Source organism: Peromyscus maniculatus, chromosome X (genome assembly GCF_049852395.1).
Source record: "Peromyscus maniculatus bairdii isolate BWxNUB_F1_BW_parent chromosome X, HU_Pman_BW_mat_3.1, whole genome shotgun sequence".
Taxonomy (NCBI): Eukaryota; Metazoa; Chordata; class Mammalia; order Rodentia; family Cricetidae; genus Peromyscus; species Peromyscus maniculatus.
This window is the reverse complement of record NC_134875.1, coordinates 133,093,229-133,109,513: the sequence shown is the minus strand read 5'-3', so window position 1 is coordinate 133,109,513 and position 16,285 is coordinate 133,093,229. Positions and strand designations below refer to the sequence as shown.

The window sequence follows — 16,285 nt, the reverse complement described above, 5'->3', positions numbered from 1 at the left end:
TCTACCTACTACAAACAGCATGTCTAAGCAGCATTTTTGCGTTTTACTCCCACTCAGCTCTTACACTTTATGTTTCAGATACTTCTGCGATATTGTACTGGTACTGTAGCTGCAGCAACTCAAGTTTTGAAATTGTATTTGCCTTTGGTGAAATAAGAAATCTACGAAGTGTAATATCCAGTCAGAAAACTATCTTTTAAGATTTTAAAGCCATGTCCACTCTGGATTAATACTGTGTCTTTACCCTGTAGGTAGAAACACAAAGACAGGGTTCTGTTTTCTTTGTTTAAATAGGACAATGGTCACTGCAGCTGAAGAGCGACATGCTTCAGTTACAAGGAAGGACGGGGGATGTGCGTGTCCTTCAGTTTTTAAAAACACACAGTGTAAGCAAGCAAGCAAAGCTCCCATCAGAGCTTCGTGGTTGCTCAGGTCACGAGGCAGCCCTTGTCATTAAATGGCTAGACAGCTGAAATGAGCAAGCCAGAATGTTTGGGGGTCTCAGGGTGGCAACACACCTTTGTTCAGGATTGAAGATATTTTGTGCCCTTTGATTTTTTAGATTGTTTTGCCTACATGTATGTCTGTGTATCATGTGCCTGCCTGGCACCTGCAGGGATCAGAAGCGGGCATCAGATCTCCTGGAACTGGAGTTATGGGCAGTTGTAAACCCTATGTCTGGGCTGGGAACCAAACTCCAGTCCTGTGTAAGAGCATCAAATGCCCCATCTCTGCAGCCTCCTCCTTTGGTTTTCAAAATTAGATGGTTTTTTTGCCCCTTATTGATAAATCCAAGTACCTTCTCCATTTTAATAGCAGAACCAACCAGTTATAATTTATTAAAGTAAGTTCATCACAATTTTGCCTGTTTTTAAATGATGTAAATATATTCAAAACTGTTCCAGTGTTTTAAGATCGTAAACATCATCTTAGGAAATTACAAAGGATGATAACTGTGTTAGCAAAACTATGAAATATCTTCATTCAGCTTTCAAATATAAAAATATACTGTTTTGTGCAACACTGAACAGTTAAGGCCAGAACACTTCAAGGAGGGTTGGAGGTACAAGCATTTTGGAAACTGCTCATTAATATTAGTATAAATAAATATTAAATCTGTTCATACTGTTCAAACCAAGCCAAACATTAATTTTATCTTTTTTAACAGTGTTATCAGGAAATTTCCTTCAGAAGTCATAACATTTTTCAAGTATGAAGAACAAATGTGCTCGGTGACCACGGAAACATAAACATACATTTATAGTATTGTACAGGATTTGGACTTTCCCTCCATACTTGGTGTTGCAGTATCCCGAAGATTTTGACCCATGTGGTTCTGGTTGGCATCTTTCTTATCACTTTGTAAGGCTATTTGGTCTCCTATTGGCTTTATCTCTGGGAGTGGATCATTAGTATTTTGCATCATTTTCTGACCTGTCAATGACATCCGATTAAAGAAGGAAATCTAGCAAAAACACACAAACAAAAAGATTTCATTTCAGTAAGTAAAATATTCAGAAAGTACGCAGGGATATATAATTGTTAACAGCATACAGTAATCACATTTTAATGTACATATATGCACAACAATATGTTCTTAGCATCCAAACAGTTTTTTCCCGTTTTACCAGAATGCAGTCATGACTAAAGACCTTTCAGGTTATAACTTTCAACACTATCTTCAGAATATAACATTATGTTTCTTCAAGGGTGAAATCACTCACTGTTAACATTTAAATGTAAGAAGACTGGGTCATTTGGGGACTTTTCTGGTATCACTGCCGTGCCATAACTACAGATAACTTCCGCTGTGATAGTCTAGAAAAGGAGAGTACAGCTCCATATTCCTGAGAAACTGGCAGAGTTGCCAAATGAAGGCTGTGTGGTGCTTGCACGTGTGAGTCCTCGGCGGGAGAGATGGAAGGGGTAAGCAGACTATAGATAACAGACAAAAACAGCAGGGACCCTGGGCAGACACAGAAGACAGTCTAAGAAAGGCTGAAGAGAGCAATGAGTGAGAGGCAGGCAGATGTGGCAAGCTGTCCCCGAGGACTGAGGTTTGGAGGGCCCAAACTGGAACACTAAAGCAGCTTGGAAGTCAGGGAAAGAAAATAGTAAGAAAGGTATGGCCTATGGGACCATGCGCAGGAGACAGGCAGGTAAGATTGCCATCTGAGGACAGAAGTCTCATCTGACTTAGGACCTTTAAAGATTTATCCAGGAAGAAATTAGTATCCTTCACCCGGTCTCAACCCCCCCCCCCAAATAATGCTTTTAAGAAATGTCAAAACTAGGAAAACACAGGAAATAAAAAAATTCATGAGGATATGTGAGGCTCATTCAGAAATCAAAGTGGAGCTAATAATAATAATAATAATAATAATAATAATAATAATAATAATAATAATAATAATAATAATTCACCTTTAACTTTAAGATGGAGGTAACTAGAGTGAAATGCAACTTATAAAGACTTCTAGCAAAAGGTTTATGGATTAAAATGGAGGTACTCCTTGACTTGCTATATTGGAGGGAACCCATCTTGAAAAATTTCTCCCCACAAAACAGCAAAAACCTCTCACTAAGTTAGGAAAGTGTAACTTTCTAATATGTAAGTAATTTCTCAAAAATTTAAAGACAATCCCCATGGACTCTAAAATAAAGAATCAAGCTTTGGGGGTGATCATTGAAACAGCATTTGTGAACCCTGTAACCTAGATCCTGGGTTTATAAGAATTTTGAGTTCAGAAAACGTAGGGAATTGGACTGAGTCACCCTTACATAATGTAGGACCCCTCAAAGGACTGTTTACTCTATGTAAGTCCACCTAGAAACAGCAAGAGAAAAGGAAATAGCATGTGTCACTTGGTTTGTGAATGATGAAGAAACATGTCTTTCTAAGGTAAGTTTGATGTTCATATGACCAGTGTGGGCAGGCATCCCTTAAAAGAGACATTAATAACCTAAAGCCATTTCAGATCTAACAGACAAACTAATAGACATTCTCTATGGATGGACTGATGCTTAGCTGGGATTTAGAGGATTTACATGCAATTGTCCTGATTGAACATGCATTCAATCTAAATTTTAGAACATGCATAGAAACAAATCACAATGATTAGTAAGTGAGCCAAAGCAACACATAGACTTTTGACACTGGAGGATGGCTGACATTAAAACTGAGAAGTCAAAAATAGAAAATGAGTTTGCTTCATTTATTGAAAGCAGGAAATATTACAACAATTTGAAAACAGAATAAACATGAGTTCACTTAAGATGCAAGGGGGAACGGCTGGAGAGACTGTGTGGGAGCGCTTGCTGCTCTCCCAGAGAGCCCAGGTTTGGTGCCCAGCACCCATGTGGCGGCTCACAGTCTGTAACTCCAGTACCAGGGGATGTGATGCCATGTTCTGCCTTCTGACGTGCACAGGCATGCATGCAGGCCAAACACAGAAAATACAAATAAATAAATCTTTAAGAAATGGGACTGCAGAGATGGCTCAGCAGTCAAGAACATGTGCTGTTCCTTCAGAGGACCTGGGTTCAAGTCCCAGCACCCACATGTTGGCTCACAATCCTCTGTTAACTCAAGTTCCAAGGACTCTGGTGCCCTCTTCTAGCCTCTGTGGGCATATGATGTATGCAGGTAAAACATTCATATACAGAAAAGAAAAATAAATCTTTTTAAAAAAGATTTATTTATTTATTTATTATGTGTATAGTGTTCTGTTTGCATGTATCCCTGCAGGTGAGAAGAGGGAGCCAGATTTTTTTTTTTTTAGCTGAGGATTAAACCTAGGGCCTTGTGCTTGCTAGGCAAGCGTCTACCACTGAGCTAAATCCCCAACCCAGAAAAATAAATCTTTTTAAAATGCAAAAAGCCTATTGAAATTAGTACCCAAAAAGTATACTAAAAAGAAGAACAGTTTCAGCCAAAAAAGAACTATAAAGTCAATAAAAACTAGGAAATTGCCCAAAGTATCAAGAGACATAGGAAATATTAAATTGAATTAAATTAAACTTAAATTAAATTGAAATTAAACACATTAAACTCATATTAAACACAAACAAGAGAAAGAAAATATTTATGCCATATTCTGAAACAGAGATACAATATTCAAATACATAATAGATAACAAATTTTAAAAAATACAAATTAAATGACTTCTCTAATTCATGGATCATAATAAATTTCAACTAAGTTCAAATAAAGAATACATATATATGCATGCTACAACAAACAAAGACAATCTAAACAATAAGCACAGATAAAATTACAGGTTATATACAAAGCTCTCACCAATTACGCTAAAACAATATTTACTTTGCAGTGCTGGGGAAGGAATACTGGGTCTGAAGCACACTAGGCAACTGGTCTACCTGAACTGTACATCCAATCTACCTCTAAAGTAGTATTCTTAATAGCAGCAATTGGAATAGATACAAGACTAGCCAACTAGCCATACTATTTATCATTCAAGAATTATGATTAAATAGAAATATACTCAAGCCAACAGAAAATGCAAAGTGTGAACTACCAAAAGACATCTATGGAAACAACTTCCAAAGGATTTCTTCAGGGAGAATAAGGATCCCAGAAAGGACATCTGAGAAGTAAAAAGTAATGGTAAGCAGAGCATATGGTATTAAAACAAGTAACAACATGGTTTTTGACAATAATAAAATTAAAACATTGTGGGTACAGTAACTTGTAAAATGGGAAAGAAGGGATGGCAAGGTAGAAAAATATTTTAAGATTCTGATATTATTTGAGAAAAAGATAAGAACATTGGTTAGTTCCAGACATTAGGTATGCATGGAAAACATTCAAAGTAAAAATCCAGCTGTTCAGGCTCTTTACAATATACTCATCTAAAATGCTAGTAAAAAATAAGTATAAAATATTTCTATCAGGCAAATGATAACAGAAGAAAGCTAACTTACTAAAAACATGAACCACCACTTTAAACCCTTTGCATATTTTGGGGTTATAAAACTCATTAAGGAACTCATAGTATGTGGATTAGCACAGGAAAAGTAGAATGTGAATTCAATACTTCAGTCTTAACACCAAAATGCAAAACTCACTTCACTTACCTTTTTAGACTTTTTAATGTCTTTACTTGTTGATTCACTACCTCCCAGAATTTCTGAAGAACTGCTCTTTATACGATCATACATGTGTCCTACAATTGGATATATATAAAAATATTATCCTAACTAAAGAGAAAGAAAAGTCTTGATGTTTACAGGAAAATTTTATCAACCCTGAGTTGTGAGATAATACAAAAAGAGCTCACCACTGGAGAAGTGGGCAATGGTGTACCACACAGTTCCTGAAAACCGGAGTCAGTTTCAGTTAGAATCCCAGAATAACTCAACCAATGCAAAAATATTTGGATTATGTGTCCAAATATTTCCTACTGTGAAGAGTTATTGGAAAATGTTAGAGATGTGAAATATATACTGGAAATGCTAGAAGAAAATGTGGAAATATAAACTATTTTTAAAGGTCTGTAGGTGGGGGGCACCCAACGCAAGTGTGTATATGTGTGTGTAGGCCAGGGGACAATGATTGATGTCATCCTTTACGCTCTCCACCTTATGTTTTGAGACAGGATATCTCACTGAACCTAAAGTTCACTAACTGGGCAACACCAGCTAGCCAGAGTGCGTGAGAGACCCGCTTGCATCTGCCTCCCCTACACAAGGAATACTGGGCTATATCACCATATCTAACTTTTTAACGTGGGTGCTGGGGGTTCAAATTCAGGTCTTCATGATTACATGGCCAGGGCTTTAATGACTGGGCTATTTTTCTGGCCCTTACATTACTGATTTTATTAACTGTAGTGGGAATTTGCTCTGCCCATGACCTTGGGCTATCTGGCCTGATAGAGGCAGTGCTTCTTATCTGCCTATGTGACTGCTTAAAAGGGAGGAGAAAGAAAGTTGCACTCTCTTGGGTGGTGAAGACCAGATTGGGCAGCGTGTATCAGCATAAGATTGGTCCCCAGCTTTCCACGGACTCTGCAACTGGATTTACCTTATCCTGTATCAGTGCATCTGTTTTCTCCATAGAACCCCTTAATAAAATTTATATATATATATATATATATATATATATATTTGAATATATATTTGAGACTCTTATTACAATTAACTCTATTTTATTTTGATTCTTTGCACTCAAATGAACATGTTACTTTTGATGTTTCAAGCTAATCCATACACTATATAGCTGAATAATAATCTTTAAGAGAAAATTCATGAAGCATTATCTTCTTTTGGTTTGATATGGTCAACCATTGAATCTTGTATTTAGTTTCTTTTTGACACAACTGGCTACATTCTAAGAATCCTTAATGGTGATAGTACTTTAGCATTTTACTAAAAATAATCTAAAACTTAATACTCTTTTTGTAGAAGTTATAAGAACAAAACAACTGAGAAAACTTTTTTTCCCTCTTTAATTCAGATAGTCAGTACCATTTTATTTATTTCTGAAGTACTGGGGGTCAAACCCAGGGTCTTGACTATGTCAGGCAAGTGTTGTACCACAGAGCTACACCCTATGCCCATGAACAGTTCTTTCTAATTAGAACACAGTAGAATGCACACTGTAAAGTGGTGATGTAAAAATATAATGGACAAGTCTTAGAGCACACACACACACACACACACACACACACACACACACACACACACACACAGATGGTTTGCATCTAAAACACAAAGTGCAATCACAGTCTCCTGTATTATGAGCACCTGTTGCTACACTAACAGGCTTAAGAAAAGGTATTTATTCAGTGCATATGATGACATTAGCGACACAGGTCTAGGTCCTGGGGGGAAATAACTGAGTTCCCGAATAGCCTGGTCATATTAACTTATGTAGAGGTCTCTAGCATTTGACAGAGTTTACGTTGGATTTGAAGCAAAAGTCCAACTTAATACTGGTTGAGTAGGGGGAAAGAAGAGGTAGATTTCATTCTAAATCCCCATGGGTAATGAGTGTAGAGTGGTGTGTCTGAAGAAGCTGAGAAGGTAAAAGTGAAATGGATAAGCCTATTTAAAGGCTCATGTGAAAGTAAACACTGTAAGAATCTTGCCTCTTTAAAACTATCATCTCTGATTTGCTTCCGACCTGCCATTCTATGTACATTACAGCTTACTTAAGAAAATGGAACTTTCTTTCCACAAGTTCCCTCAAATGCCCTGGCCAAGCAAGACTAACATTTGTATTTCGAATACTGGAATGACATGTACCATTTTTTTCTCCATTCCTTTTCATAGAATTAGCTCATGGATCTCCCTATTTCAAGGTTTTAGAGAAATATGGGAAATAGATATAATATTGGAACAGCATTTTTTGCCCACATCGTATATCTCATTGATGATAAAAATAATATTCTTAAGAGGGTTGAGGGGCTAGAGAGAGCAGTTAAGAGTGTATACTGCTCTTGTAGAGGACTCAGATTCAGTTCTCTGCATCCATATCAGACAACTTCCAACCCATTTGAAACTCTGGGTCCAGGAGATTTCCACACACACACACATATATATACATGTGATTAAGATGAATTTAAAATACCATTTGAAAGTCAAGTGTGCTCATACCTTTTGGATTTTCATTGTACTCACAAAGGGTCCGTTGCAGCAGGCTGATGCTGTCTTCCTATAAACCATAAAGAAACAGTATGACAACACAGAAAAAGAACTTTCCTCCTATGTTTGTGATCTGTTAAAACCTAGTTTTGGTTTAAAAGCACAGCTCTAGAGCCTGCCTCTAATTAATAACATAGGTATGTGATAAATGCTCCCCTTTGCTGGGATCCTATGAAATGGGAAGGCTCAGATGCTCAGGGATGGCAAATGCCCTCACTGACCCTAAACCATGCACAGTGGCACACGCCTGTGATCCTCAGGAAGCAGCAGCAGGTAGTCTCCACAGCTCAAGGTCAGTCTGGTCTACATAGCAAGTTTGAAGACACCTAGGGCTATATAGCTAGACCTTGTCTTTAAAAAAAACAATAAAAATAAGTTTCTGAACTTAAGAAAATTGTATGATTCAATCACCTATAAGATGACTAAAGAATGATAAATGACACACAATTTCTCTCAACAATTTATAATAAGAAATGGGTACTTAGTGCTTTCTTTAACTGGCCACCAAAGCCTGAGTTAATAAAAATGTCCACAAACAGGATAATTTTTTCTTTCTGTTAAGAAAACAGTAACTGCCTGAACGATTTTTTCCTCAGTGAAAGAGTCTTGAGAAATATAGAAACCAAGAAAAAAATGACTTCTACATGACAATAGTATCTTTAAAATAAAAAATGGCGGGCAGTGGTGGCGCATGCCTTTAATCCTAGCACTCGGGAGGCAGAGGCAGGCGGATCTCTGTGAGTTCGAAGCCAGCCTGGGCTACCAAGTGAGTTCCAGGAAAGGCGCAAAGCTACACAGAGAAACCCTGTCTCGAAAAACCAAAAAAAAAAAAAATTAAAAATGGCAGGCACATAGTTGAACATATCTTTAATACCAGCACTTGGGAGGGGGAGGGGATCACGAGTTCAAGGCCATCATCAGCTACATAGTAAAGGTGATGCCAGCCTGAGCTATAAGACAGTATAGGGAAAAAAAGAGAAAAACTAGGAACACAATATATACTTTTAAAGCACACATTCAAATATAAGGTATGTTTGGTAGTTGTTTCTGTTAGGAGGAAGAGAATGATTTTTTAAAATAGTCTTATAGAGCAGGACTGAGAGTATTTCATTAACTAGAAACGATAACTAACTCGGTGTTTTGTGAAAGTAATCTGGAAGGTGAAAATGAACACAATGCCATTCCATTTGGGTTTCAACAGTCCACACCTCTGAAATGAATCTGCGTGCTGTTGGCAGTCTTGACTGCATCCACAACAAACAGGTTATAACTCAAATATTGCTGTAGCCTTGTACATTTACATGTGTGTACGTAGGAATGTATGTACATACCACATATCATTGCTGCCACCAGAACCTAGGTTTCCAACTTTTTATCTTAAGCATTTCAAAGACAGATACCCAACTTTCTGGTTCACTCCCCAAGAGTATACTATCTGTACCCATTTCCACTCATGTAGGAATAAAATAGTACCTAGCAGTGTGGCCAGTATGCTAGAGACAAGGTTTGCTTAATTCCTAGCCTAGACAAGCCTACTTTTCCAGTTTAAGAATGAAGTGACACATAGATACATTTCTGCTTCCATAGGAAACTGCAATCCACCCTCTCCTTTCTCTCAGGACATAAGCCCTTGTCATGATACCTCTTTAGTGATTTCTTCTGGGTTGTCATCGATAATATCAATGGTTTCTGTGCCTTCTGTTCCAGGAAGGCCATCTTCAGGTAAACTTTCTTCTTCTCCAGTTTCCTTCACTTCTTCCTTCCTTTCTTCTTCTCCAATGTCGTCTACATTTGGGGCACTAATTTGCTTATCCGTGTCTTCCGGTTCTGGTTTCACAGGTTCTGAAAGTTGCTGATTCTGTGACAAAAGTGACCGTAAAGATTTCCTTTTTTAATGAATAGATAGAAGATAATGCTATTGTAATTTATATGATCTTAATGAATGTATACAGTATTAAATCACATTTAGAAGCCGAAGATACAAAATACTGGAGACTTCATGGTGAGCATCAAGATACTGCATCACTAAGGATCTCAAGTCTGTTGCCTGTGTGCATCTGCTGTTTTCAGACAATGCATAGTGTTCCTGAAAATATGTTAGTAACTATGGTAAGGCCAACCTGGAAAAAATGCAATATATTTTTTTTTGGCTTTCTCCAAAGAATGATCTTAAGCTTGAGAGAAATTACAAACCTTTTTCTTCACTATAGCATTTTAATATAGTAATATCTATGTATTATGCTCATTTTCTAAAACAGGGATTTAGAGCACACCCACCCCAAATTCATAATTCACTTACATTTATGAGTGTGGTAAGCATAGCTATTTATAACCCAGAAATAAAGATAGTGAACACAGTTTAAATGCTATTAAACATAGTATTTTTCACTAAAAGTCACATAAATTGTGGCACTTTGAACTTGTTATAAACACATCTGCATAACTACTATAAACCACAGAAAACACTTACCTTTAAAATTGAGATAATTTAGGAGAGATTGGCAGAATACTGTCATTTTATAAAAAGAAAAGGTAAAATTTAAGTACATTCTTAAGATAGTCTAGAATGGTCAAGTACATGTCTTGTGTTAGGACCATAGTGAAGAAGTGAATGGGTCAGGCAAGTGCAACTGAACCATCATTTCATTGGTCACACACCACAGTTAGTTCTGGTCTTCAGTTTGTCTCAGGGCAATAAATATTCTTTGTACTTCTTGTGAGGGCTATCAAAAAAGTCAACGTTCCTTTGTGATGTTTCAGTTTGCCACAATATCCCAGATCTTATTACTATAAAATGGGTGAAGTACCCACTCGCTTTTTCTACCTTCATCTCCAATCCTCATTCTAGATTAGTACCCTGACTGCTAAGACAGGCAAGGAGAAGGCTGTTCTGCACGTACCAGAACAGCCAAGGGACCACAGTGAGCAATGAAGATAGGATACCCTGGGCTAAAGCTTTACGCCAGAGGAGCCTTAGAATTTATTGCTCAATGATGCTGATATCCTCTAAGAGAGTGCTCTTTAGGGAGAAAGGGAGGGAGGTAAATACATAAGGAGAGAGGACGGTAAACTAACAGTGATGTCTGAAAACGTCAAAAGAACCATACTATTAACTGTCTAAAAGAATCTACAATACATGCAATTATGTGTCTAAATATGCATATATAGATTAAATGAAAATTTACCATTTGGGCTGAAAATGATCCCTGTGAGTGTCAACAATGACTTAACAAAAACCCTAAGACCAGACATGAGAAACCCTCCTTTGAGTTGTTGCTCAGGGCTGTCCAAGAGGCTCCCAAAACATATAGGCTGCTGCTATTTCCCCTGGTTGACTCCCAGAGGTGGAATGCAAGTTCCTGTTGCTGAAGACACCAGAATTTCTGGGCCTTAGAGGCCTCAGAGCTGGAACTGACCTGAATGTCCACTTTATGAGGACTAGCTTTCATAGTACGAGAAGGCATCGGTCAAGTTTCCAAAGGAGGGAAGCAATCAACATTCCTAGTTAGCTGTGATGCCTATGAACCACAACAATGATGAGCATGGTTCCATAAGCCTAAGGGTGCTGCTGGCATGCATACCTTGTCAGTAACCAACAGCTCTCTAATAGGACACAAAACCCTCCAACAAAAAAGACACCATGCCAACTACTTAGTGCTAGTGAAGTCATGGATACTGGAGGAAAACCTATAACCACTACTTTACTAACAATCACTAACAGAAATATAGACATTTGTTGTTGTACCCACACATGAATGTAGTCCTCACCATTCATCAAGGAAATGACTCTTTGTGACAGATGGAGACCGTTATAGAAAACCACTAACCAATCAAAGTCCAGTGTTGGGGAGCCCAGTCCTTACAGAATCCAGACAGCAAACTGGCAGCTTGAAGGCATACTCTGGCCTGTAGATTTTTTTTTTTGCTTCCTCTGTGAATGATTTCTTTTAATTCATATGTTTGCCAGTATTGAAATAAAGCAGATTTTATGTATATATATAAATTGAAGAACAGGGATAGCAGAAATTCTGGTGTGACAAAGCTCTAACAAAGCTGTTCCTATCACTTAGGTCTCCCATTCTAATTCTGTATGTTTCTAGAAAACACAGACAGCTACAAAGGCAAAGACACTTGTGTAACTTCCTACAGCTTGAAGGCACATGCTGTAAGTGGGGCCCTGAAATGACTACGGAAGCGCTCTTTTGACTGTAACTTGTAGGAACTATTACTTCTAAAGGGTGCACCAAGTTTTGGGGCAGGGAAATGCAAAGAAATTGGTAGGAAATGCTGCTCAAAAGTGGCTATCTCTATCAGTTCAAACGGTGAAATGGGTGTACTCAAGAACATGTCTTCAGTATTGCCAGCTGATTCTCCTCTTGGAAGACCAATGGCTCTGCCTTTCATGAACAACTGGAGTTTAGATTCTCATCTCCCTGGCGTTCTCTTATGAATTTCCTTTATGACCTTCATGTCTGCCATCCCTCTTACTTAATCTTTTAAAATCTATTTTTAAATAATCACCTTTGGTGCACATCCTTTATCATACTATCAATTCTACTCTACAAGCAATGAATATGGTAGACTTTGGCCAAGGACTGAAGCATCACAGCAATGTAGTCCATTATTCAGGGGAGGCTACCAACTATCTTTGCTGCAAGTTATAATTTACAGATTACTCATCTGATTCTTGTCATTTATCTCATTCTCGTTCTCATGGAGAATCAAATGTATGGAGTTCAACTACACAAAATTCACGAAAGTTACCATGAATGTCTTCCTTGAAAAATGTGTAAGAAATCACTCAAGCCCGAGGTATGGAACAGGATGAGAAAGGAAATAAATGAAACAGCAGTTAAAACTACACAATCAAACTAGCTACATTCTATAAATCTAGTGGAACCTGGCTTCTCAACAATTCAGTATCTAATGTTAGACAGTTTTTCTTTCCACAAATAATATTGAGTATATACATTCAATCTTTATTTTACTTGAAACATTCTGATTAGCAACAGATAAACAGAATTACAAAAGTCAATGAAAATACATTGAGGACACAACACACATGGAGAATGAAAGCTCTGACAGTTGAGTTAAAACAGAAATTACTTGAGTTCAGAAATTTACAATTACAAAAGACAAGAGACATTAAAATTATCATAACTTTTAAGAGCAGAAAAATGAATTTTAATGCATAATTTTCTTCTTTGAAACATTTAAACTTATATTATGTGTTTAAGTTGACTGTCATTTCATGAGCTATGATGTCCTATGCCTAGGCAGCAATTAAAAGAGATTACATCATTAGCCTCAAAGGCCTGAAAAGACCTGTTGCTTTATAGATTTTTATCAAAAGGGACAAAAATAGTAAAGGAAAAATGGTATTCCTTTAAAATAGGAATTTCTCACCTCAGTTATGGTCAATTATCATCAATGTCATCAATTCTTATAAAAATATTCTAGGTGGTACAGACTGAAAAGGGGTACTTAAATATGTACTGAAAATCAGAAGTTCTGATAGCCCTTAAGCATCCATACTGTTTTAAAAAGACTGATTTTTATATACGTAGTACTTATGTTTCTAGTATATAGATCTGTCATTCATGAGGAATATACAATGTTAACTATAACAAACAGCCTTTTAATATTTTCTAGTTATCGATTAGCAATTTGGGGGAAGAAACAGATACGAGTTTAAGAGGAATCAAGACTGTTGCCTTTGATACCTTAGAACAACTGATATCAATTGTTTGTTTTTTAATCCTGTATAAAAGTACCATAGTAACAGATCAGTTTAATAATCTGTAGTGAGTGATCTATTATGCATAAGGCATGTAAAATGACTTCACTGCCCATAATCAGGTCAAATTTAGTCTGTTACTTCAATTCCAAATAAAGTGGTAAAACATTATTCCAGAATGATTTGGAACCCGGGAGTCCATTCTCCAAAAGTTGTTTTGACTTCACTGGCATTTTAGACCTCTGCTCTTTCCCCCTTCTCCCTGGGTTAGTAGTCGGCTTTTCCCGATATGTTCTCTGCCTGCCATTTTTCACAGAACCTTTTCTTTTACTCACTTTTGGGGACTGTGTTCTGCCTTCCTGACTTTCGTCTCCACCTATCTCCTTGTATCCCCCTTCTTCCCTACCATATGCTTCTTCTTCCTCCTCACTGTCGACACCACACCTTCCATTTCCTTCTCTTTCTTCCCCCTCTTCCTCTCCTCCGCCTTGTCCCTCTTCTTCCTCATCACCTTCCTCTGCATCCTCTTCTTCCTCCTCTCCCTCCCCTTCCTCTTCTCCCTCCCCTTCTTCTACCTCCTCTCCCTCTCCTTCCTCCTCTCCCTCTCCTTCCTCCTCTCCCTCTTCCTCCTCTCCCTCTCCTTCCTCCTCTCCCTCCCCTTCCTCCTCTCCCTCCCCTTCTTCTTTTTCCTCCTCTCCTTCCCCTTCCTCCTCTCCTTCCCCTTCCTCCTCTTCCTCCCCTTCCTCCTCTTCCCCCTCCCCTTCCTCCTCTTCCTCCCCTTCCTCCTCTTCCCCCTCCCCTTCCTCCTCTTCCCCCTCCCCTTCCTCCTCTCCCTCCCCTTCCTCCTCCCCCTCCCCTTCCTCCTCCCCCTCCCCTTCCTCCTTCTCCTCCCCTTCCTCCTCTCCCTCCCCTTCCTCCTCCCCTTCTCCTTCCTCCTCTCCTTCTTCTCCCTCTCCTCCCCCTTCCTCCTCTCCTTCCTTTGACCCTCCTCCCTCATCTTCCTCCCCTCCCTTTCCTCCTCTTCCTCTGTCTTTCTCTTTCCTATGTCCTTCCTTGTTTCCCTCCTCTTCCTCCCCACCACTTTGCTCCTCTGATGTGTCTTCTCCTCCCTCTTTCTCTCCTTCTTCCTCTTCCCTCCCCTCTTCTGGCTCTTCTTCCTCCTCCTCTTCCTCTCTTTCCTTTCCTTCATCCTCTGCTTCGCTTTCTTCGATCTCTTGGTTTCCTTCATCCCTCTCCGTTTTCTCTCCTCCCGTACTCCCCTTCTCCCACCCTTCCTCCTCTTCCAGAACCAAGATGTGCCTTTCTCCTTTACTCTTACCTGCCGTCTTCCTTTGTTCTTCCCGCACCCTTGGCCACGGTTCTGCTCCTAATCTACCCTTTGCACAGTTTTCATCCCTTTCGCCCGCAGAGCCACCCTCCACCTCTCCCCCTGACTCTCCCTCACTTTCACTCACCTCTTTCTCTGTACTGGCATCTGACAGGCTTTCTGCTTCCTCCTCCTCCTTTCTCTCTACTTCCAATTGCACATTTTCCTCTTGCACCTGAACCACTTGCTCCCCTACTGCACTTCTCTCTGGGTCCTCTGGGCCTTCCTGCTCCTCTGGGATCCCTGACAAGTGGTCATGCTGAATATCGTATTTGGCAGTGAGTCTGGCTGCCTTGGGCTCACTGTCGCTGTCTTGCTCGGCACACTTCCTGCTGTACCAGAGGCAGGGCTCCGTCTCCACCTCATCGTCATCTTTCTCGTCACTACCAGGTTCCACTGCCTTGGCCTGCTCCACCTCCTCCTCAGCTCTGTCTGACTGACTCTGCCTTTCATACTCCATGTAACTGTCTGGTTCTTCTAGCGCTTCTGTTTCACTGTCGAAGATCAAATTCTGCTCATCGCTCTTCCTCTCCTGAGCAGTATCTTTATTCTCTTCGCTCTCGGGGGTCAAGTCTTTGTCTTGGAAGTCATCAAAAAGGGCATCTGATTTGGTGTTCTCGTCCCCTTCACTACTATCTTTCACACTTGCCATGTCCACCACCTCACTTTTCTTCTCGGGGGCTATGTCTTCCATACTTTCCTGTTCTAGAGCCTCTGTTTGTAAACCCTTCTCATCAGCGCTGACCTGAGACCCCGCCTGGTCTAGGCCATTACCTACTTCCTCTTCTGAAAATGCCCCCATAATCTCGGGGGGTCGTATCATGAAGATCCCTTTTGCTAAATATTGTTTGTATACTGTCCCTTCTTTTACTTTGGACATCTCTTCATATTCATAACTATCATCATTTTCAGTACAAGGTGTACTTTCCATCACTTTCTCAACCATGTCTTGATTCTGCAAAGTTTTTGAAGTAACCATCAAACTATTAGTCATTGACAAAGGCATCAGAGTTATATAAATCACTCTAAAGATTTTACATTTGCATCTACAAGCTAACAGGTGGTGAAGGCTCACTAATTTAAACTTTATAAAGTGTGATACATGCTTATAAATTAACAAGCTAACACATAGAAATCGTCTAACAGACATAATCATTTTTACCCACTAAAGTAGGCCTGACAGAGCCTAACAGAAAAGCAGTATGTGAAATATGGACTACATAGCCATTTAAAAAGAAGGGGTTCCCATTTCTACTGTTTCCGGGTCTGTTCTTTAGGAAGTTTTGAGATTTGAATCCTAAGGGAGACAGGCCTAACTGCCAGAACTCATTTCTAACTGTATGTGCCTTTCTTTTCCTAGGACCCCAGAAAAGTTCAAGTCTAGCATCTAAGACAAGAGGAAGGAACGACACAGGAAAGATGGCCGCTGGAGGCAGAGTCCATCACTGAGGTTGTGAGCACTCACGAGCCTAGCCAGCCATGTCAAGAGAACAGTTCACCATGTTCAAAGACGT

At 39.2% G+C, this 16,285-nt stretch overlaps 1 protein-coding gene across 5 annotated transcripts in view; it reads right to left on the bottom strand.

The window, feature by feature from the left end:
- Positions 1-1,237: 1,237 nt before the first annotated feature.
- The window catches only part of Rpgr (retinitis pigmentosa GTPase regulator), a 46,955-nt gene continuing 31,907 nt past the window's right edge, over positions 1,238-16,285 (bottom strand). For 2 of the 5 annotated variants that reach the window (XM_006976905.4, XM_076561937.1), the window contains 4 exons: positions 9,311-9,526; positions 7,621-7,678; positions 5,098-5,186; positions 1,238-1,465 (listed from right to left, as the gene is read on the bottom strand). In XM_006976905.4, the coding sequence (XP_006976967.1) occupies positions 1,259-1,465; positions 5,098-5,186; positions 7,621-7,678; positions 9,311-9,526 (570 nt within the window). In that variant the 3' untranslated portion in view covers positions 1,238-1,258. Of the gene's footprint in view, positions 1,466-3,994; positions 4,608-5,097; positions 5,187-7,620; positions 7,679-9,310; positions 9,527-14,859; positions 15,727-16,285 lie in introns of those variants that run through there. The other 3 variants (XM_006976904.4, XM_076561936.1, XM_076561938.1) reach the window with 3 other exon arrangements.